The sequence below is a fragment of the Leishmania braziliensis genome, chromosome 3 (genome assembly GCF_000002845.2).
Source record: "Leishmania braziliensis MHOM/BR/75/M2904 complete genome, chromosome 3".
In the NCBI taxonomy this organism is placed as follows: Eukaryota; Euglenozoa; class Kinetoplastea; order Trypanosomatida; family Trypanosomatidae; genus Leishmania; species Leishmania braziliensis.
Window position 1 is genome coordinate 243,452 of NC_009296.2, and position 22,500 is coordinate 265,951.

The following is a 22,500-nucleotide window of genomic DNA, read 5'->3' on the forward strand; positions in this document are numbered from 1 at the left end:
TCCTCTATCCTCTGTCCCCACTCCCTACCCCCCGCAATCACCACCGACTCTTCTCTGTTTCTCAGGCGCGCTTCGTGCGTCCGTCTGGTCCCCCCCCCCCCCCTTGCCTAATAAGGGTTGCGATGTCTCTGTCAGGTGCGCAGCGCAGGTGGGTGACGACGGATGGAGGGACGGAGCTGGAGGAGAGGCAATGACACAGCCGAGCCGGTGAAGACGCCCTGCTCCTCTCTCGCTCTCTCCCCGCGTATAGGCGTCCTACCGCAGCGAGGCGTCTTCGACGTAGACGATGGCGCCATCTGACACCCCGTAGTATCCAAGTGTCTCCAGCTCGTTGTCTAGCGGCGTCTGCGACTCCAGCACACCGTCGTCACCGCTGCGGTAGCTGAGCCGCTGGTTGACCGGCTTGATCTGAAAAATCTGGCGAATCAGCGCCTTCAGCTTCGCCACCGTCAGCGTGCTCGGCAGCTTCTGCGTCTGCTTCACCGTCAGGCTGGACGACGACGAAGTGTCGGCCGCCGCAGCGTAGCCGTTCACAAAAAAGAGCGTGACGCTGAGCATGACGTAGTTGGAGCCCGTTGTCATGGCGGTGTCACCGTCGCGTTGGATGGCGAGTACGACGTCCTTGTGCTTCTCCTGGAGCACATCCACGAGTGGGTAGGTAATGCGCGGAGGCGGCGTGACTGCAGCCGAGGCGTCGACGTTGTCAGCGTCACCACGCGTCTCCTGATCCAGCTGACGCTTCAGCAGCCCACGCTGGATGTACAGCATCTCCGAGTCCAGCCGCTCCTTCTGCCGCACGGTGCCCCGGTTCAACAGTGTGATCGTTGGCAGCGCGGCCACGACGTACATGCGGCTGCTAGTTTCATTCCAAGTCGGAAGCAGCGAGCTGTACGTGATGCGGAAGGTGGCCAGCTGCGGGCAGAGGATCCGCACCGCGTCTACCGTTCTGGTGTTGCACAGCGTAGTGTTGTCCTTCAGGCACAGTAGTGTCAGTGGGTGGAGATAGCGGTACGGCTGCAGCACGCCACCGTCTTCCAGCTCTGCTGTGAGGGCCTCACCAGCGGCCGCGCGTGCGACGAGGGCCTCCGGCAGTATAAGGTCTTCCAGCTTGTTGTCGGTTAGGTACAGCTGCGTGAGTGCCGGGAAGACGCGCACAATGGCGGCGCCGATGGCTCGCCAGTCAGACAATTCGTTGTGCGACAGGCTCAGCGTCGTGACGTGAGGAAACACAACCTCGCCGGCAGCGGCACCTACGGCAGAGTCGTTCGCCACCATCTCCTCCGCTGTCCCTGGCGACGCCGGTGGCGGCGTGATGACAACGTCGAGCGAGATGAGTTTATTACTATCCAAGTGCAGCTCCTTCAGCTGCGGCACCTCCACAAGAGCACGAAGCTGCGCCAGCGAGCGGAAGCCGGTGTTGTTCAGCACTAGCTTGGACAGGTGCGCTGACGAGAGCGCCACCGTGGTGGGTTCCTTTACCAGCAACAGGTTTGGTATGCAGCACAGCTGCAGTGTTTTTAGGCGTGGGAGGTGGGGCACGAGTTTGCCCACCTCTGTCAGCGAGAGCGCCGTGTTCTCCGACAGGTCCAGCTCCTCTAGTCGAGTCATGTTTGCCTCCTGCACCTCATTTGTGCCGCCACCTGCGGACGCGGCGGCGGCGGCGCTCGGCTCGTGCATGGCCACGTTGATGCCGCAGTTTCGCAACACGACAAGGGCGAGTTGATCGTGGCGGCTCTGCTTCTCACGTGTTTTCAGCGCGCCGACAAACTCCCACTTTCGGTCTTGCGCTAAGGCCAGGCCGAGCGACTCCTCCGCGTTCTTGTCGTCGGCAGAGCCGTAGCGTTGCTTCACCGCATCCATGAAGCTGACCGACGGCGGCGGCTTCGATGATGGGGAGGACGGCATTCGTGCTATGCGAGGCGGCGTCTGTAGTCTCTGTATGCTTCTCAGAGCAGCTAGAGAGGGGAGGGAGGCTGCACCGTGTGATGAGTGCTGCGGTGCGTGCAATTGTTGTAGTGGTAGATGCGGGGGATAACTTGACGGCCTCCCTTCCCAAGGAGATGTGTGCCCGCGAGTAGCGAAGGGAAAGAGAAAGGGGCGCAGCGGCAGTGGTGATGGTGGTGGGGTCATCATTGGAGGAGGGAGGGAGGGCGGATGGCAGAGATGCGTCCAGGCGACTCTTCGCGTCTCTCCTCGCCCACGAGCACAAGCACCTTCCCCCTCTTCTCCCCGCCCACGTAAATCTAGCATGACTGAGTGCACGCCCCACGGCACTGTGCGCGTGTGCTGCGAATCTCCTGCTCTCCTGGAGGCCACTCACGCCGTGGTCAGCGCCACTTTGTTTTCCCTCCCCCTTCGCGTTCACTTCTTCTGACTTGAATGGGCTGAAGCACCGAGCGTTCTTCGCGTCTCGGCAACGCCCACACATTACTTGGAGGGGATTACGTGAGGACGAAAGAGAAGAGGGCGAGGGGGGGGGAGGCACCAAAGACACGCGAGCGGCGGAGCGATGGAGCAGCGATACGCACGCTTGTGTGTCCCCATGCCCACCTCTCACGCGCCCAATGCGAATAATCACCGTCGAGGAGGCGGCGGAGGCAAGAGGAGAAGAGAAATTATACCCGGCACGAGCATCGTCAACACCGGAAGCAAGGGTCAACCTCATCAGCGCCATGCGCACACGTCCCCCGCCGCCTCCCCCGGCGGGCTTGCCCACTGTCCACTCCTTCCACGAGAGCGTTAGTGCCGAAAATGTGCTTGAGGGCGAGGAGAGGCGGCGGAGGACTTCAGGGGGTGGTGGGAGGAGACTGCGCAAGAGGCGGAATGTTCCCCCTTCTTCCCACCCCTTGCGCAGCCTACGTACATCAAGAGTCTCGGTCGGCCCCGCCGCCGTCCAGTCGACCACGACGAGGTCGTTGGTAGTGCGGGAGTCGCCCTTCCCTGTCACCGCTGCCGCCACCGCCGAAGGAAGAGGAGGCGAGGTACTGCTGAAGAATCTGCGGAGACGTGAAGGAGAAGTTTTGAAAGTGGTCAAGCCCACCGCCGCCGCCGTCACCCCCGCCGCTGGTGGCACCGGTCCGGCCGTCTGCACCACCCTGGTTGTCAGAGTTCGTCAAGGATGAGTTCTGATAGCCTCTCATGCCAACCAGGTTATGGCTGCGGCTCTGCTCCCCACCGCTTTGCGGGGAAGACGACTGCCGCTGCGCTGCGCCATCATCGCCGACGCTGCGGCGGTATGGTATCCCGAGGCTCGGCTGCCGCGGCTCAGGTTGGTCGACGACGCTGTCACGGCGACGTCCCAGCGGCTGCCCAGCACCGCCGTCGTCGGAGGTGAAGCCGACAAGCCTATCTGCAAAGATGGTCGCGTTACTGGGGTTGCGCTTGGTTCCATACCACTGCTGATCTCCACTATCGCTGGTCCCTCGACGACCGCTTTCGGTGTCGGCACCGTGCAGCAGCAGCGACGCCACCGGCGAGAGGTCTGGCTGCTGCTGCTGCTGCTGCTGTAGACCACGTGCGATTCGCTTGCGTTGCTGCTGCGCCCAGAGCGCCTGCACGCCTCGTCGTTCGCTTGTGCCTGAAGGGCCGCCGCTACCTCTGCTGGAGCTGCTCCCGATGGCATCCTTGCCACCCTGACCGCGCCCGCTGTAGTCGAACGACGGCCGCCATGCTGAGCCGCTGTTGCCGTCGCAGCTGCTGAGTGGTGTTACCGGCATCTCTGGGAAGGTGCCCATGCTCGCCTCGTCATCGACGTTGTACGCGACACCAGAAAGCGTGGTTGTAAGCGGCCCCCAAAACACTGCGGCATCGCCAGTACCGCTACCAGTCGTGCTGAGGTTGACAGCGGAGGGAGCCGCAGTGCCGAAGAGCGTACTGCCGCTGTTCTCAGTGAACAGCGACAGTACGCTCGCCGTGGGGTTTGAGCCCAGAGTCGGGTTCTCGACCATCTCATCAGTGGCGGCGAAGGGCGTGGTCGTGCCGACACCACCGTGCGCAGCGTCGCCACCGAGGTGGGCGTACCAATGCGGTATGCGATGACCGTTTCCATGGCGACGGCGGTGACCACCGCTGCCAGCGTCGAGTGATGGCAGTGTGCCGTACGGAGAAAGGGAGGTGGCGCCGCCGCGGTTGTGGCTCCCGAAGGAGCCGGAGAGACCACCAGCACCTCGACGGTCATCTCCGGCCAGCATTACCATTGATGGGCAGATGGTTGTGTGGTACATCGCGGCTGCCCCTGCGTCTGCTGCGACTGCCGTGTCGCTGTTGGTCTCCGAGTTGATCGAGGAGGCCCCTGAGGACATGGAGAAGGTGTGGGCCGAAGTAGACGTTGTCGTGGAGATGGAGGACACAGACGAGCCCAGCAGCGACAGCGCGCTGTCCGAGTGGCGCGCATCGTCAGCGACGTTCCCACCCCACGTGCTGGCTGGCACGGGTATTACTGGTCGCCCTGCTGAATTGCCCAATCCACTCACGTCGCTCCCACTCTTGCCTCCGTCCACCCTTTCGCTCGAGCTGCCGGTGGTGGTGGTCTCACCGTCGTCAGCGCCGTCGTTGCTGGCGCTCATGCTCGCTACTTGTGTGATCGACGCCGCAGTCGCACGTGACGGGTGTGCACCACGATGCCCCACATCGGGGAATGCGGCCGAGGTCTGCGGGCAGCCCGAACGCGCATCATTAGTGCCATGCGGCCTCCCATCGCACAGGCTCTCAGGGGGGGCCTCTGCACCACCACCGCTTGTGACGCTGACACGTGTGTCCGCCAGCCTCTGCACCGCCGTTGGCACCGTGGCGCACGACAGCACGTCAGCGGCTTCTCCGGACAGCACGGTGTCACTCGTGGTACCTGCTGGCGATAAGGGGCTCACGACGGACATCAAAGCAGACAAGAGCTGCTGCTGCTGCTGGTGGTGCTGTTCACCAGGCGTGAGTGACGGTAGCGCGTGCGACGCTGTATCAGATCCGCCCTGACTTTCACTGCTATCGATGTCCAGCAGGGGGTTGTGATGGCCTCGGCGTTGATGCCCTCGCTCAGCGGAGGCTGGGTCGGTAGGCGATGACATCGCCCACATACTGCTGGTTCCATCTGCACCGTCAGCGCCACTGGTGCCAAGGCTGGCGGACAGAGATCGCTGCAAGTCGTCGAAAGGCATGGTGGCCATGGAGGAAACTGACGACGCTGCGAAGCCACTGAGGCTGCAGTGCTCCTCGCACCCGCGGCTGAGCAGCGGTGACACGTGCACTGGCGTCTCCTTCAGGAAGTCATGCATGGGTCGTGTGGCGCCGTCGTCCAACAGTGAGTGCGTGTGACTGGAGAAGCTGAGGGAGACGTTCGCAGTCGGCGGCACCTCGATGGGCACGAGAGAGAACAAGCCGCCGGGTGACATGTTTCCGCGGCTGCCGGCATTGTTGACCTTGCCGTCGACACCTCCACCACTGTTGGGAGAGAGTGGGTTCGCAGCGCTGTTTCCCCACTCACTCGTGCCAGCACTGCTGCACACTGTGGATGGTCTGAACATTGTGGCCTGCTGCATCGGCGTCACCGTCCGCGCGCTCACATGGGAGTCATCGCAGCTGCTAGCGTCCATCGCCGAGGCAATCACGGTAGCAGTGGCGCTGTTGCTCGCGGTCGTCCTCTCGGCTATGCTGACTACCTCTTCCACAACAGTAGCATCGCCGGCGTCTACCACGTGCGCGTCATCCTCGGCGAAGGCGTCCTGCTCATAGTAACCACCGCCACCATCATGGTCCTCGTCCTCGTCCACCACCTCCTCTGCGTGGATCTCCGCGCCTGTGACACTGTGTGCATCAATGCCGCCACATTTGGGGAGAATTCTGCCCAACCGCGCGTCAGCACCGTCGTCGGCGGCGTACGCCATTCCGTGGCCTGCGGAGAGTACAGAGCAGCCGGGCGCTGCGAAATCTACCCTTGCCGGCTGCTGCTGCTGCGGCAGCGGCGGAGCCCCTAGTGAAGTCGGTAATGCCGCCGCCAAGGCGCTTGCATCTGCACCGGTGCTGCGCGCTACGTCTGTGGGGGCAGGGCTGCGGGGCGATTCAGCCGCGGCTGCCGTCGCGCCAGGGGCGGCGGTGGGGCCCACGGAGCGTTGCTGCTTTTTTTGGGCGGCGGCGGCCACTGCCAGCGCCGCATCCACGAAGCTCTGCGGCAGCGTCGCCGCGCGGTCAAAGAGGTCTGACGGGGATTCCTCCACCACCGCTGTCGTCATCGCACCACCGTTGCCAGCCTTCACGCCATCGGCTGCTGCACCGCCCCGTGCGGCGCTACTGACCCGACCTGCGCTGGGTGGAGTGTCCTCAGGAGATGCGCACGAGGAGGCCATCTCGGTCGAGTAACGCTCAGCTAGCGGAAGCACCGTTGCGCGTGATGGGTATGGCAATGACGCCGTCGCTTCAGCGCGCTCCCCCTCCACCCTCCGAGTCGCTGTCATCGGCGTTGTCGTTGGTGTAGAGGAGAGCGGCGAGGACTCCCTCATCACGCCCTCCATTGTACCCGCCGCCGTTTCCCCCGTGTAAGCAGGCAAGGCACCGCTGTGGCGATGCAGCAGCGGGTGCTGTACCGGCGATGCGTCAAGCTGCGCCTCCTTAGCAACGCCTGCCCGTCGCGCATCACAAGCCGCGGGGCTCTGCGCTGACACATCGGCCGGTCTCCTGGGTGACGGCGCAGCACCGCCAAGATCAGCAGTGACGGACACCATCACCTCTACCGGGGGCAGTTGCAGCGACTGGAGCACCTCCGTCGGCCCCTGCGACCTGGCAGCCGGTGCGGTGGCCGCTTGGGAGGCCCCTCGAGTGGTTTTGACGTCACTGATGTCCGCGGCTGCCGCCTTGTTGGGGTTGAGCGCAGGCAGGTGAGAGGCCCCATCGTAATTATAGGCACTGAGGCTGTTGCTGGGGGTGGTGGTGGCTGGAAGCTGCTGAGCCGCCTCCGCGTCGAGAGGCTGGAGAGCGGCAAAGCCACCACCGCCGCCACTGCTGTTCGCTGGTACCTGCGTGCGAGAGCTGGGCAGGGTAGGCGTGAAGCGCCCGCCGCCACTGAGGCTGCTGTTCATGACGGCTGCCGCCGCCTTGTTGGCTCGCATCATCATGAGCTCCCGTTGCTGCTCCTTCACTTGTTTGATGCGGCGGTGCTGCTCGACAGCAGCGGAGAGCCCTGTCGCTGTCACCGCAGACGGGAAGTAGCGGAGGTCGTCACGGGTCCGCAGCCGCGGTGTGTAGGGGGCGCGAATGCGCCGCTCCATGAAGAGCTGACGCCAGTCCTCCGGCCGCGTCGGCGGCTGCAGCGGAACAGGGAGAAAAGAGCTCTGCACGGGCGAGGCGGCGGCAGCGGTGGACGTTGACGGCAGCGGAGAGGAGGGAGTGATAGACTGCTGCAGTGCCTCATCCCACGTCGACGCGACGGGGTCGGTCGGTGAGGTGGGGCCGAGGGAGGCGCGCACGAGCCGACGCAGCTCCGTCGGCAGGACACGCCGTTGATAAACCTCGTAGTACAGTTGCGAGGCGATGTACGAGCAGGTGAAGAAGGGATGCTCCAGGACGGCCTCGCCGCTGAGGCGGTGCTCCACGCGGCGGTCGAGCAGCTTCACAGTTAAGTCGCGCAGCAGCGCCTGCGCCTCATCCATCTGCGCCACGGCGGTGCCGACGTAGCGGTCGCGAGTCGCCTCGTCCAGGGTGAGGCAGGACAGGCGCAGTCGGCGTCGCTGATGGTGGCGATACCGCTCCTGCTGCTCTTGCTGGCGCAGCGCGGTGGTGGCGCCGTCCTCGGTGGTGGTCAGATGCATGGACAGGTTCGTCGGCGCTCCGCAGAGCGATAGGGAGGAGCTGAATCCAGTTGCCACGAAGGAACTGGCTTCGAGGGAGTCATTCAGGACCAACTTTGGCGGAGGCCCTGGGGGGTCGTCTTCCGCACCGGCAGCGTTGGGTAGTCTCAGAGTGCCGAGTTGGCTCGCGAATGAGTCATCCAGCATCGCCGCTGTCGGTGCTCCTACCGAAGCTGCTGGCGACTGCGGCGACGCGTAGCCTTGGTTATGCAGGCGAGGGTAGGCGTGCCGGTGTGGAGTGCTGCTGCTCACTGAGTTGTTTGCCACCGCTCCCTCCGGTCCCTCAGTCGCTGCGAAGGAGCCATCGATGCCGGGTTGCGCGGACCGGGTTGACATCGCTGGAGAGCGCAGCAGCACATCGAAGCTGCGATTGTCGGGGTTGTAGACCACCTCGGCTATGAAAGTCGACGGCGACCTTGAGCGCTGCAGCGGTGAAGTGAAGCTGCGTCGTAATCGCCGCGCGACCCATTCCTCGCACTCCAGCCGCACCTCCTCCGTGCGGTAGTGCAACTGTGCGACGCGTGTGTGCACCTCCAGTGGGGTGAGCCGGTAGTCCTCCGGGGTGATTTTCACGTCCTCCTCTACGATGGAGCGGAAGAGCGCGAATTGGTTCTGCGCGTCAAATGCCTTGCGCCCGTTGGCCCACTCGAAGAGTAGACAGCCGTAACTCCACCAGTCTGTGCGGGAGTCGTGCGGTTGCCCACGTAGCATCTCTGGGCTCATGTACTGCGTCGTGCCTGTAAAGCTGTTCGCTCTGCCGTCGGCGCCAGTACCAACAGCCGAGGAAGAGTTAGTAGCATCCTCCCCGTTGACGCCGTCGCCGCTGGCTGAGGGAATGATGGCAGCACCCTTGCGGTACTTGGCGACGCCGAAGTCCGTCAGCATCACGTGCCCATCGCCGCGCATCAAAATATTCTCCGGCTTCAGGTCTCGGTAGAGAAAGCCCTCGCGGTGCAGGTACTGCAGCACCAGCGCCACCTCGACAGCGTAGAAGGCGATGAGTCGCAGCGGGAAGCGATGCCCCCCATCAGGCGCCAACTCCGCGCTCAGCAACCGCGGCAGCACACCGGTGCTGCCCTCCATCGCAGCTTGGTGGAACGACGTGGCGAGATTGACCCCAAGCGAGGCGGGTGTGGGGGCCGCGCCTTGCCCCGCGGTCGCACCAGCGAATGACGTTGTTGTCGTGGAGGCCGACAGCGGCAGTGAGGAGGACGTCAGCGCCTCGTCGTCTTTGCCCCTGTCATCGAGAAGATTTGCTTTCGCCATTTTCCCCCTCGACGATGACCCCCTTTGCGTGCGCATATCCGTCGGTGAAGTGGCCACTGCGTGTCGGGTGGGAGTCGCGGTGCGGCTGTTGTCGCTGGCGAGGGGCAGCTTCTGCATCGCTTCCGTCGTCGACGGGTGCGCGCTGCTGGGCGTCTTCCTGCTCTTCTTCACGTTGGTCGCGTCGGTGCCACCCGCGTCTCGCAGTGGCTCGCCCGCACCACCAGCACCATCGTTGTTGCTGTAGCCACCGCTGCCGTTCTTCTTGTCCTGAGAGTGCATGGGTGGCTGTAGCGGCGGCACCTGGGTCTTCGACATGACCAAGACAGCCGCTGGGGTCGGTGAGGACGCGGCTTTGGTATCTCGGGTCGCTGCAGGAGTGCTCTCTTCCATCGCTGCGAGGCCTGTGACCTCCGACGTGCTTGGAATGATGACTGACGTCGGTGAGCTTCTGCTTCCCTCACCGCCTGCTGTAAAGGCTTTGAACGCCACAGCGATGCCGCGGCAGCTGAAGTTCACCTCATCGACAGTGTCGGCCGTGCAGTGGGGCCAGCCAGCAGCGATTCGCGGGCTGGGGTTGGGGCGGCCAGCGACGCCTCGCTGTGACGGCCTACCTTGCTGCTCTTGCCGGCGCATCACCATGAAGGGCGGTGCGTCCACCAGGGAGTCGTTATTGCCGATGGCGCCATCGGACGCCGTCATGTCCTCCATGCCCTCCTCCTCCTTGGTCACTGCGGCCACGGCGTCGTCGGCATCATCATTCATGCCGCTCGCGTAACCATCCTGTGCTGGAGGCAGAGGCCGCGCTGTTCCTGTGGTGGTGCTCGTGGCAGCGATGCCCGACTGAGAGGCACCGCTGACTGTGTCAGGCCCCAAACCGCCAACCATGGCCGATGGCGCGGGGAGTGCGTCCCTCTCCGTCGTTGTGGTGCCGTTGCTACCGCTTGGCTGCTGGGGCTGGGGATTGAGAGTCGCCTTTGGGGGTTGTGTCGTAGCGGAGGAAAGGGAGAGAGGGCGCAAGGTGAGTCCGGTCGTCAGCCGTGAGCCGCCTGCTTGGAGAGAGAGGGGGAGAGGGAGCGATGTTTTCGGCTGTTGCTGCTGTGCGTTCGACTCTGCCGTCGCGGCGGCTGCGCCGGTCCTACCCGGCACCGGCGCAATAGGAACGAGCACCGGCGTGACGGTATTGGAGGCGCACTGGTAGTACGGGTACTGCATCTTGGCGAGTCTGCGCCTCATGCTGCGGAGCCACAGCTGCTGCATGTTGAGGTAGTAAAGGTCGCCGCCCTGCGCGAAATCCAGGACGAGGTAGAGGTGCGTCTGGCTCTGAAAGGCCTGGTAGAGGCGAACAAGGAAAGGGTGGTGCAGTTTGGCGAGAAGCTGCCGCTCCGTGAAGGTGCGCTCGACGCAGCCCTCCTCCTTCACCCGCTGCTTGGAGATCTTCTTCACGGCGAAGTACTCCTTGGTTACCTTGTTGCGCGCCAACGTGACCTCAGCGAACGTGCCGCTTCCGAGAAACGCAATCAGCTCGTAATCCTGCAGCGAGCGCGCGGCGGAGCTGACGTAGCGGCTCCGGCGTGTGGGTTGCTGCTGGGGATGCGAGGCGCCTCCAGCGCTCCCTCTCCGGCTTGTTGTCACCCTATCGCCTGTGAGCGGGCTGCCCGTTGTCGCTGCAGCGGTATGGGGCGGCTTCTGAAAGTAGGCGCCGCTCCCCGTGAAGGCGGAGCCGTCGTCAGTCATTGATGCGCTGTTGCGGCTAATGCTCTTGTGGAGACCAGCCCCGCCACCGCGAGTACTGGTGGGACTGCTGCTGCTGTTGTTGCTGCTGCTGCTGCTGCCAGCATTGGCTGCTGCGGCGGCGGCCTCGAGTTTCCGCTGAGCGAGTTGCTTGCGCAGTATGTCTGTCTTGCCGGCGATGATACTCTTCAAGAAGTCGTCAACCTCGTCCTCATCGCTGCGCGCGTGTGCGGCGGATTCAGCCGACGCACCTTCGCCACTCGCGCTCCTCCCCACCATCGCTGATGTTGTGTCTGATGCGGCGGCAACGGCAGTCCACATGGAAAACTTTAGTGAAGCTGCGAGGTCAAGGACGCCAGGGGAGCAATAGCCGTCATCCATGCTACCCTCTACAGGGGTGGGGGAGGCGGGAGACGAGGGGCGCACCGCCGAAGCAGAGGCATCTTCCGCGTCTGCGGACGTCCACCACCGCTTCAGCGGCGGCACATCAGGGCCGTGTCGCGAGTGGCGAAGCTGCTGCTGGTGTGCAGCCGCTTCTCCAGTGCGGGTATCGCTTGTGTCCGTTGCGGCCGTCGCAGTGGTCCTCATCTCGCCAAAGACCTGCGTCGCCCAGCGCAGCATTTGGTCCACTGGAGAGCGAGCGAGAGAGGGAGGTGGTGCGTGCGTGTGTGTGTGTGTATCGGGAGGGGAGGGGCGAGAAGAAGAAGAGCAAAGCCAAACACCTAACAGAGGGAGGGAGGCGGACAGACGGGCAGCAGTCCGACGACGACAACAGGCGAGTGAGTCCAACACGCGCTGTACATCCCTGCTGGCCGAGGAAAAGCGAGCGAGAGCGGAGCGAGTGGGCCGAGACGCAAGCAAGAAAACCCGAAAACAAACCCCAAACCACAGAGATCAATAGAGAGAGAGAGAGGGAGGGGGACGGAGGGAGAAAAGAGACGTCCAAGGTGAGGGCGTAGCGCGAGCAGAGAAAATACGATGGTGCGTAGAACTCACTTCTAGCACACTGAGGTCGTCACGCGGTGTGTGTGTGTGTGTGTGTGTGTCAGCCAGCACGGAGCGGCGAGCAAATCCAAAGAGTGCCACCAAAGCGGCAAGCGAGCGGGGGCAGCCCGTGACACACAAATACGACACCGATGAGGTCCGCAGACGCAAGAGGGAGAAAAGGGATGTAAGGGGAGAGGAAGGGCGTAGATGCGCGCGTGGGCGCGGACGCAGGACGATCAGCAGCTGCGTGTGCACACGCGTAGGTAAGTGAGCGCCTTTTCACAAGAGAGGTGCAGTGCTGATGAAGCGAGACAGAAGAAGAAGAGGAGGACGGTTGACCGTGGAAGCGGAGAGGGGGGGACGAGGCAGAGAGGGAATCTACAGAGGTGGAAGGAGAGGGGGAGGGGCTGTTGGAAAAATGGTCAGCAGTCGTAGCAGTAGACAACAGCCGCACATACAGGAGAGAGAAGCAAGGGAGAGAGAGAGAGAGCTAGGTTGGGCACGCACGGACTCGCAGCAGAGAATGCATGCAGAATGTGAGCAAAATGGGGGCTAAGTGGGTTGGTGAACGACAGGAGGAGAAAAGCGCTGATGAGTGAGGCGTCTGCAGCGGAGGGGAGACCCGGACAAACAGCCAAACAACACCGACGAGGGAGAAGGAGAAAGGGGGGGGGGCGATGAAGCACACAAGACGCGCACCGATACGTACGCAGGCAACACAGCAGTCGCAGAGCAAACAAGTTGTGCAAAGGGGGTAGGAGGGGGGGGGGCGGGGCGGGGCGGACGGGCGTAGGTGATGAGGATGGTTTTGCCTGCCGCCTTGTAATAGGGTGGCGTGGGTTAGCGAGGAGGAGTAGGAGAGCACAACAGCCCAATTGCTTTCGTGCGTGCTGCCTCTCGTTGCTGTTTAAGCCCAAGACGTGTTGGGCGCGCGTATGTGAGGGCGACTTGGACCGCCGCACTGACTGGGGCAGCGCACGGACCCGCGGTGGCAAGCGCGCACCGAGACGTTTCCTGGGGCACTTCACGAAGGAAAAGGAGAGAGAGGGGGGGGGTGAGGCTGAAGGAGGGCCGCGTGGCTGTGTGCGGAGGAGCGCATACACTGGGCGTGTGCAGCGATGGAGTGGCGAGAGAAAGGGAGGAGAGAAGGGCGGAGGGATAGGGGGAAGGGGGTGAAACAGAGGCTCTGCATATTGCACTTTCACAAGTGGAAATCCCCGCGTATATGATTAGGGCGGGGGGGGGGCTCTGGCCGGGGCGCGGGGACGGCGGGTGGGATGGGGTTCGCCTATAGGGGTGAGGAGAGCGCCCCCACCTCCCTCCCCCGATCCTTCCCCTTCCATCCATCGCTGCATGACTGCTGATAGGTTTACTTCGTGCTTACCGTGCTGCGGCTCAGACTCTATTGGACTTGCTCAGACAACAACAACACCGCTGCTGCCACCTTACATGCTTGTAGATACGCACGCAGTCCGCTCGATTTCACCAGGTGTTAGGCGCTCTGCCACCAACTCCGCCGTACTCGCCGTGCTCCTCACTCGGCAAAGACGGCAGTCACAGCCTCCACGAAGGCGTTCACCGCCTCCTCCCTGTACTGCAGACGACCATCGACGTCGTCTAGCAGTCGGTACACGTCAAGTGCACGCTGCGGCCGGCCTACGACGAGCTGTAGCACCTCAGCCTCCGACAACAGAGACCGACTCCTTTGCTGCTGCTGTACCTGCGCGCGATAGCTGAGCGAACTGTGTGCTGTGCTCGGCGTAGCCGCGCCGCCATCCGTGCTACTCTTACCACCGCCGCTCCTTGCTGCTGGACCCCACAGCGGAGTAGGCTCCAGCAGCAACGGCGTTAGCGAGCGCGACGCATTGGTGGGCCGCGCACCCTCAGCGTCGACTTTCGTTTCTGCAGCACCGCTCCGCCTGGCTACCCTGTCCTGCGTCGTCGTCGTCGTCGTCGTCGTTGCCACTGCGGAGGGGGACAAGTGCTGGGAATCCAGGGACGACCTCTGAATCGCCTCCGCAATACCGCTGACATCCTCCTCGGCGACCGACTCTGTTTTCACCAGGGCGCCACAGTTGCGCAACGACGGCGCTGTCGTTGCAGACGGCGGAGGTGGCGGCGGGTACGGACCACCGGTTGGCACCCACAGCCGCCTGCGCCAAAGCTGCTGCACAGCGCGGCGCACCCCTGCAGCGTAGAAGCGTTCCTGTGCACGTCCTACCTCTTCGAAGTGCTCCAGCAGCTCCTCGACGCCGCGGACATGACCGCGTGTCCCCGGGCGGTAAGTGGTCAGCTTCGCGTAGCAGGATGACACGAGCTCTGCATCGACCAGCGCGTCCGCGGCTGTTGCGAACGTCCCTGCGGTGGCACCACTTTGGCTTTCGGTGCTGCAGGCTGTCAGCGCGCTGGCGACCCTGTTGTACACCGATGTGGGCCCATACATGTCGCGCGGTGTGAAGGTGAGCCCCCGTGCGCTAGCCAGCGTCTGTGCTGTTGACTCAGGGAGCAGAGAGGAGTGGTTCGCGATGTAGTTGAGCATGGTTACCTCTGTGAGGAGCACGACCAGATGCCTAGAGGAGGATGAGGCGAGGATGTTGGCGGTCGACGTCGCTGCAGCCGCGGAGGCGCTCTCAATAGCCCCGGCCGGCACTGCTTTGCTGCTGCTGTGCTGCCCGACGTTGCTGCTCACGACGGACGTTGCTGCTGCTGATGGTGCTGCTTTAGTGGCGGTGGCGACAGTGGCACGCTGGTGGCTGTCGGCGAGCGCGGGCTGCAGCCCAAAGGGCGGGTGCCGAGTGGCGTTTCGCTCATCCCGGCGGCGGCGCAGCAGGGCAAACACCTCTCCGCATGTCATGGGGACCGCCTCTGACAACACCTGCATGGTGGCGGCTGCGTGTGGCACTGCACGTGTGAGAGGGAGGAGGAGGAGGGGTAGTCAGTGGTGATGGTGCGTGTAGTAACGTCTGCTGGCGAATGACAGTGCGTACTCGTGTGGGCTTCCCCTCCCTGCAGAGGAAGAGGGATCTATACGAGAGAGAGAGAGAGGGAGAGAGAGAGAGGAGGTTGTGGGAGGAGGGTAGTCTGCACCTGTTTGCCCTTGCAGGTGAATGCGCGCGTGTGTTGAGCACGTGCTCAATCACGCGGGAGATGTGGCGGTGCTACAGTTCCGCCTCCGCCTCGACTTTGACTCGAGCCGGTGACCGTGTACGTAATCTACTGTCTTTGACCTAGGAGACCTCCCCCTTCCCCCCCCCACACACACACACCCACCCATGCTCGCATGAGTTTGCATGTGCGCTCTCCGATACGGACATGAACATCCCCTTCAAGGGCGTCCGTGCCTGTGCGCCTGTGAGCTTGCGGGGGGAGAAGGAGGGGGGCACGCTTCCGGCTAGGGAGTCCAGACGAGGAGAGAGGGTGGAGGCGGAGGCGGAGGACGTCGGCACGCGATTCTGCAGGAACGGGTCAAGGAAGCCGCACCGACACCGAGGGGAAAGAGAACACGACGGGCGCGTGAAGAAAGGCACCACACGGATCCATCGATACACGGCAGCAACACCAGAGCAGAGGCAAAGGAAGTGGAGGAGCCGCTCAGCCCACCACGCTGGCACCGGGGAGAAAGGCTTCAGCAAAATGTGTCGCGTCAATGAGGACGCTCGGGGGAGGGGGGGAGTCAGCCACAAATCCCCCCGGGCGACTACGAGGGCGGCGGTGGCGCTGTGGCCGCTCGAGAGGCGTTCGCGCCCACCGGGCACGCCTCGCCGTTCTCTTTCTGTGCACCACCACCGGCATTGACAGAACTGAGGAGTGCCGCCGCTACAGCAGCACCGCCAGACTGGGTAGTGGCGCTCCCGTGGGCAGGCGCCCCCGTTGTTCTCTTCTCCACGGAGCTGGCGGTGGCTACCTCGCGGATGGCCTCCTGGATCTCCGGCAGCACCGTCAGCAGGGAGCGTGTCATGCTCTCCGGCAGCGCGTCTGGCAGCAGAGGGTGCACTGTGATGCCGTCCTTGACGCCGATCTCGACCACACACCCACTCGGGATGCGGATGGTTGGCGACAGCTCTGGGATGACGTCCATGAAGAAGGATAAAATCCCCTGCGCTGGCACGGCTGGGGCGACAACAAACACTGGGGACTGCGTACGCATGACGGCCATCAGCGCTGGCTCCAGGCGGACGTTGACCTGCCGGTAGCTCTCGCCATTCGGCAGCTGGGTGCAATAGGAGAGACGCGGGTCAGCACCGCTTACGGCGCCCTGCAGGTGCGAAACGGCCTCTTCATGCGTGGCATAGTGCACCTGCGGCGGCAGCGGGGCCGAGAGCCAAGCTGCAGCCAGGTGGGTCTCGTTTCCCTGGCCGAGGCGATGGTGTGAGGCGCTGCCGGTGGCATTCGCACTCCCGGCTGATGCCAACGGCATAGTCGCGTCTGCCGCATCGTTGTGCTTGCGTGACTCTTGCTGGTGTTGCTGTGCTGCTGCTCCGGCACTCACGTTTCCGTCGTCCACATCGTACAGAAGCGCAGACAGGCGCGGGTACTTCTCCTTCACCCACGCGGCGGTGTGCCCGCTGAAGCGCCCGAAGTTAATGTTATCGAGCCCCGGCACCGGGCAGAGGACCTCATCGCCGATTTCTTCTTCATCTACCTGGTCGCTGTCGTCTTCGTGCATGAACTGCTCCAGCGCCACGGCATCTACTGCGCCGAGTAGACGACTGTCAACAGCAGCCACGCCACCGCCGTCGCCATCGTGCTGCTGCGGATCCCTCGGCGCCACGGCACGGCTCTCGCCCTCAGCCACTACTTCTCCAGTCCCAGGCACGACAGACAGGCTGTGCGGTGACTTCAGTACTGCTGCGTCAGGAATGATAGTAGACGCGTCGGCAGGCATGGGGGCCGCTTTCGCCGCTGCCCCAGTCGCAGGTTGTCGCTCCACAGACGCTTCGCACAGAATGCGGCGCGTATCTCCGCTGCCGTCGTGCGGATGCTGAGGTGCAGGCGCTGCGGCCTTCGAGGTGTCAGTGAGGTGACAAGCCGACGCCCCGTGGCCGCTCGCGCTGCTCGGAGCATGCAGGACAGGCGCGGTTTCTTCTTCCTTAGCGCTGTCCATCAGCGGTGTCAGCGTGCTCAGGACGCTGTAGTTCGTGGCGTGTAGCACCACCATGTGCGGGACGTATCGGTCTTGAATGAAGTGCTTCAGCGCTACTGCATAGGCCTCGCCGCGGGACGTCAGCCGCTCCTCACCGCCGTAGACGTGCATGCTATCCCCGACGGTCTCGCCTGGTAGTGCCACGTAGATCGGGAAGGCGATGGGGTGAAGGTTCAGCAGGAAGAAGGCGATGCGGCTGCCCAGGCCGTTCGGCACGCGGTGCAGGATGACGTGGTGCTTGACGTTGACGATTTTGATGTACGGCATCCGCTCCTCCGGCTCTAGTGTCTCGTACACCCGCTCGTACTGCAGGATGCGATTGCGGAACTCATTGATAACGGCGCCGACGTCTTTGAGGTTCCTGAAGTCGTCATTGTCGCACTTGCTTCGCAGGATGTTCTCCGTGACGATGGTGTCGTCCGTGCAGACGGACTCGATGAAGAGCAGCCGGTACGGCACTGCGTGGCGCTGTGCTTCGTGCTGGAAATACTCCGCGAGCCACGCCCGCCGCCTACGCGTCGTGTTCGTCGCGTCGAGGATGCCGACGGCGAGCGAGTGGGCGGCGATGAAGCGGACGAGGTCTTCACAGGCGAACTCTGCCATGCGCTCCCGCAGCTGCGCGCCTTGCGGGTTGTCTGGGTTGAAGAATTCGGCGCCAGCGGTGCCCTCGGCCCCAAGCAGCTGCCGCCGGTAGTTGCCGGCGTTGAACGCACGGCACGGCACACCTTTCCAGTTCATGTAGCGCACGAGTCGCTTGCTGATGAAGCTCTTACCTCGGCCTGGAAGCCCTACCATGCAGACAATTACCGAGACAGTGTCGCTGATCGTGGTGTAGCTCGAGTAGTGCAGCGTGGCCAGATCCGCTGGCTCGTGCTGCACCTCCTGTAGGAGGGACTGCTCCTTGGCTGCGTGGGGGCTTGCCATCGGCTCCCTCACCAGTTCCACCGCACCTGCTAACATGGCTCCAGTAGCCTCGGCAGAGGTGGCAGTGGTGGGACCGGTGCTGCTCAGCAAGGATGGGACCACTACAGCGGGGTCAGCCGCCACTTGAGGGTAGGAGGGAAATGGCGTTACATCGCTGCTACTGTTCTTCATCACGGCGCTGCGGCTGCTACTGCCATCGCCGCTTGGTGAGGCAGAGTCAGTCACAGTGGCCTCCATCCTGATCGGCTCGAGCGCGGCGCGCGTCGTTTGAAGCAGCGGCGGCGCCGGACGCTTGTTAACGCCAGAATCGTCTCTCAGCTGCTGCTGACTGACAAGCATGCCGAGCGCGGCCATGCGGTAGTGGTGGTGGTGCTCCTCAAGTGACTGCTGACCCATGTCACAGAGACTGCCGCTGCCGGCGCCTACGCCACGCAGCGAGCCGGCACCGGAGGCGAGCGTCGACGATGTCAGGTCCTCCTGACTTTTGAGTGGGCCGCACACTTGTGAGTAGACGGAGGAGGTGGTGGCCACTGCTGACGCTGCTGTCGGGGCTGTGGTCGCTGATGTGATGACGCTGCCATGATCACCGCCCAACTCCTCGTGCATGTCGACGGGGAGAAGGTTTAGGGGACGCAGCATGTGCATGGGGTACGTACGCGTCGCTGGAGCTGTTTTGGTGCCTCCTCTCTCGGTCGGTGGGGGGCGACTGTCTGGAAGCCGCGGCGGGCGTAGGAGCATCTGCCGCTGTTGCGCACCACCGCCGGATGCTGCTGTCGAAGTTGACGAGATACGAACGGCGGCCGCGCCAGTCGCTGCTGTTGGCGCTGGAGGAGGAGAGAGGGCAGGGGGTACCTCGCCAAGGAAGCTCCCTGTCTCGTTGAAGCTGCTGCAATCCTTACGGCTGTGCTGCTGCTTCTCTTTCCCCGTAGCGAGTGTGCGCAGGCTGCCGCTCCGCGACCAGTCCGACAACACGGAGCCGAACTCGCCATGGGGGCTGCTGCTGCTCTCGCTCTGCATGCAACGGCGGTGCATGCTGCAGTGACCGCGCCGGTCAAGGAGGGCATCCTCAATGCCCTCGACATCGGTGTCCACGAGCGGTTCATCACCGTCATGCCAACCAGCCATCGTACCCGCGGTGGTGGCGGGTGTGATGAGGGACGTGCTGAAGTGCAAGCGTGATGGCGGTTGCTGCGCTGCTGCCTGGTTTGTCTCCTCGCTAACGCTCTCTTCGATCCCACCCGCCACGAACATCGGCGTTGACATGACGTGCCGCTTGAGGAGTTGCCCGCCACCACCAGCGCTGGCGCTACCAGCCTTGGTAGCGAAGGCGTTGACGCCGATCATCCTGGGCGGTGGCGCCGTTGGGGTGGTGCCTGTGTTCGACTCCGCCGCGATGAGGCCACGAGAGTGAGCTGCCGCTGTCGAGTCTAACGAGGACAGAAACACCGGCCTCATCGGGGAGCTGCCGTGAGGGATGCTGTTGTGCCGCCACCGCGGGGTCGACACGGACATTATGCTCAAGTGTCCCGTCAGACTGCTGTTGGCACCTACTGACTTCGCCGTTGCTGCCGCTTCTTGAGGTGGCGCGAGGTGCTGTGTCGTCGTTGACAGCAGTGGGAACGGGCGCCACACAGGCCCGCTGATGTCGTCCACGGCCAGTGAAGACGCAGACTTCGGTATCGTAGCGGGTGGCGCACCGCTAGAGGCCGTCGTGCCAGCTGCAGCCGCAGTTGCAGGGGGCGCATTGGTACCCCACCCCACCGTGTGCGGCAGCGCATCGCTGCCAGTCCAGCTCTCTGCGTCCGTGATGGTGCCGGAGGCGGCAGCGTGGGCAGGAAGCTGGTTTAAGTTTTCGGGCCTGGACAGCGACGGTGTGGAGGCCGTCGATAACGAGGAGGCCGGCTGTTGGTATTGCTGGCGTTGGTGGGAGAGAGGTAGCGGCGGCCCCTGTGACCCCGTAGGCGACAACTCTGAGTGGCACTGCGCGGCGGTGTTTCTCTGTGTGAAAGTGGTGGTACCCAGGGAGATGGAGCCGGCCGGAGAGTTGCCGAGAGGCAGAGCACCCGCAGCAATGTCCACGACGGGTGGCCGCTCCGAGGGTTGGCCGACTGGCGAGGTGGACAGGCTCGGGTACACGCCGGTTACAAGAGAGCCCTCGTCCATGGTCGATTTCGGGCCGCACATGGTCACAGGCGGGCCATCATCACCTCCACTGCTGGTGAATCCACCGTCGCCGCCGTCCTGGCTGAAGTGCTTGGTGCGAATCACGGTGAGGAGATAGCGGGCGACGCCGCTGTGCCGGTTCGCCGCGGCGCAGTCCAGCGGGGTGCGGCCGTTGTGATCCACAGCGACGACGTCAGCACCAAAAGATAGCAGCAGACGCACAATGGCCTGATTCCCCTCCCCGGCCGCCACATGCAGCGGTGTGCATGCGTTGTAGTCGCGGTCGTTCACGTTACACAGGCCCTCCTGCAAGAGGTACTGCAACTGCGAGGCGTTGCTGGCGCGGACGAGCGCGAAGATGTTACGCGCTGTCGCCTCCTCCTGCAGGAGGGCGAGTTTCCTCTGCAGTCGCTGTCGCCGCCGCTTGAGCTCGGTGATTAGCGCGGACTTGTTCTGCTGCACAGAGACGGACGCAGCGAAGGGGTCGCGCATCGTCGGGGCCCCGGCTGCCGTGGTGAAGGGGCTGCCAGGGGCATAAATAGAGGAATGGATGACGGGGCTGCTCTCGTTGAAAGCATTCGCAGGGACGCTGCTTGAGCTCCAGAAAGAGTTGCTGGCGCCACTGGTAGTGCGCTGGCCCAGAACAGAGCTGGCGCTCAGCACACTGGAAGTATTCGTGTGCCGCTGCTGCTGCGTTAGTAGAAATGGAGACGTGGACACGCTACTGCTACCCCCTCTGCCTGATACCGCCACTGAACTCGGGTCGGCTACGTACGGCGGCGCAGTCAAGGGGCGCGCCAGTATCGTCGCTCGATCCACCGACCTAATGCCGGGGCCACCACCAGCTGCTATGCACTGTTGCAGCAGAGCCTCTTCCTCCAGGCTTGTTGCGATAGCGATGCGGGGGCGCAGTCGTGGTTGTGCCTCCGGCGAGCCGGAAGCAACAGCATCACTAGTGGCGCCACCTTCGCTAAAGCGACTACGACCGCCAGGGTTGCCAGGCGCACTGCATGCGTTGTCGGTACAGCGGTAGTGAGGGCTGTTGGTGAGCATGCCTACGGTCACAGCACTGCGGACGCGACTAAGCGCACGAGCATCGGCTGCTTCGTTGCTGGGTGGAATGTCACTGACGGCGTCGTTGCCTGTTGCGCGTGACTGCGAAAAGGCGCTACCGAGGGCCGTCTCCGGTTCAGCGGCGATGGGCTGCGGCGCTTCCGGCACGCGTGCATCGTCGGCACGCTGCCAATTATGGGCCATGTGCGCCTCCATGCTGGTGAAGGCCCTGTCCATGGCGGCTGCCGTCTCCACCAGGTCCTCCTGGGTGGTGGAGGCGGGGTACGCGCGCGCACTGTCAGAGGCCTGGTGTGAGTGGACTAGGCTGTACATGCTGCTCTCCACCCCTGACGCAACGCTCTCGACGCGACTGTCGTCCCCATGCGTAGACTGGTCTGTCGCCTCCAAGTGCTCCTGGTCTGCTACGCCGGTGGAGGGGTGCAACGGCGACGGTGCGCCGCGCGCTGCTGCGTCAACAGGAGAAATGTCATCCTCCGGCTTCGCGCCATCAGCGAGAGTGCTGCAGGTAGCTGGCCCGAAGTGTCCTAGCGGGACGAGGCCGTGCGGTCCACCGAGGTGGCATCCCGTCCGCTGGGTGTGCGACGGGGGGAAAGTAAAGTATTGCGGCGCAGCGTGAGAGTTTGCAGGGGCTGCGGCACCCGCCGACACGGACGCTGATGCTTTAGATGCGCAAGCAGAGAGTGGTGCCACTGTGGTAGTTGCCCCAGGCTGAGGTGGCGCGTCTTCGCCAGGCACCTTCCTGGTGGGCGATATCGACGCTGCCTCGATCTGTGTGGGTGAGGACTCCAGTACCGCTGGAAAGCTGCCTCCACCACTGGGTACTGGCGTCGCATGTGGAAAGGTGAAGATGGCTGTTCGGTCAGGGGCGGAAGACGTCGGCGCAGCGCGCTGCACCGGCTCCCTCGCCGCTAGGCTGGACCTGCCCCGGTTCGGCGCTGCTTTTTGTGCCCGGGCCGCTACCGCCGCGCCCATCGCCGCCGTCGTCGGAACGTTGGAGAAGAGCGGCACAGGCGTGTTGCGGCCGTGCCGTCGGCATGGCGCACCCTCCCGTGATTCAGCGACGGCACGGCGCTGCCGGCAGCGGCCCTGCTGCTGCCGTTGCTGGAAGGCCACCGCGGCTACTGGAGCTGTACCCCAGTGCCAGGCGTGTGCGCTTGCCGTCAGCCCCACCGGATTGCTCCGCTGCTTTCGACGGACGCGCAGGCAGCTTCTATTAGCCCCGGCCCAGGCAGCGGCTGGCGGTGTGATGGGGCTGCGACTGGCCTTGATGTACACGGGCGTGTACTGTGTCACCTCAGCTGGGGCGTGTCCATGAGAGTCCACAGTGCTCGTGCCTGGTGAGTGCTTGCCGAGGCGATGGCGCTGTTGGTGGTGCTGGGA

General features: G+C 63.9%; 4 protein-coding genes across 4 annotated transcripts; all 4 read right to left on the bottom strand.

Moving 5' to 3' along the window:
• Positions 1 to 255: 255 nt before the first annotated feature.
• LBRM_03_0670 (conserved hypothetical protein) lies at positions 256 to 1,905 on the bottom strand (the record flags this gene model as incomplete). Its single annotated transcript, XM_001561607.1, has 1 exon — positions 256 to 1,905. The coding sequence occupies one exon, from the start codon at positions 1,903 to 1,905 to the stop codon at positions 256 to 258; it is 1,650 nt and encodes a 549-aa protein (XP_001561657.1).
• Positions 1,906 to 2,864: 959 nt separating this feature from the next.
• Positions 2,865 to 10,355, bottom strand: LBRM_03_0680 (putative serine/threonine protein kinase; the record flags this gene model as incomplete). Its single annotated transcript, XM_001561608.2, has 1 exon — positions 2,865 to 10,355. The coding sequence occupies one exon, from the start codon at positions 10,353 to 10,355 to the stop codon at positions 2,865 to 2,867; it is 7,491 nt and encodes a 2,496-aa protein (XP_001561658.1).
• A 2,995-nt stretch (positions 10,356 to 13,350) lies between these two features.
• On the bottom strand, positions 13,351 to 14,697 carry LBRM_03_0690 (conserved hypothetical protein; the record flags this gene model as incomplete). The annotated part of the gene is made up of 1 exon (XM_001561609.2): positions 13,351 to 14,697. One exon carries the CDS (start codon positions 14,695 to 14,697, stop codon positions 13,351 to 13,353), a length of 1,347 nt encoding a protein of 448 aa, XP_001561659.2.
• An 816-nt stretch (positions 14,698 to 15,513) lies between these two features.
• Positions 15,514 to 21,432, bottom strand: LBRM_03_0700 (putative 6-phosphofructo-2-kinase / fructose-2,6-biphosphatase; the record flags this gene model as incomplete). The annotated part of the gene is made up of 1 exon (XM_001561610.2): positions 15,514 to 21,432. One exon carries the CDS (start codon positions 21,430 to 21,432, stop codon positions 15,514 to 15,516), a length of 5,919 nt encoding a protein of 1,972 aa, XP_001561660.2.
• Between the last annotated feature and the right edge of the window lie 1,068 nt (positions 21,433 to 22,500).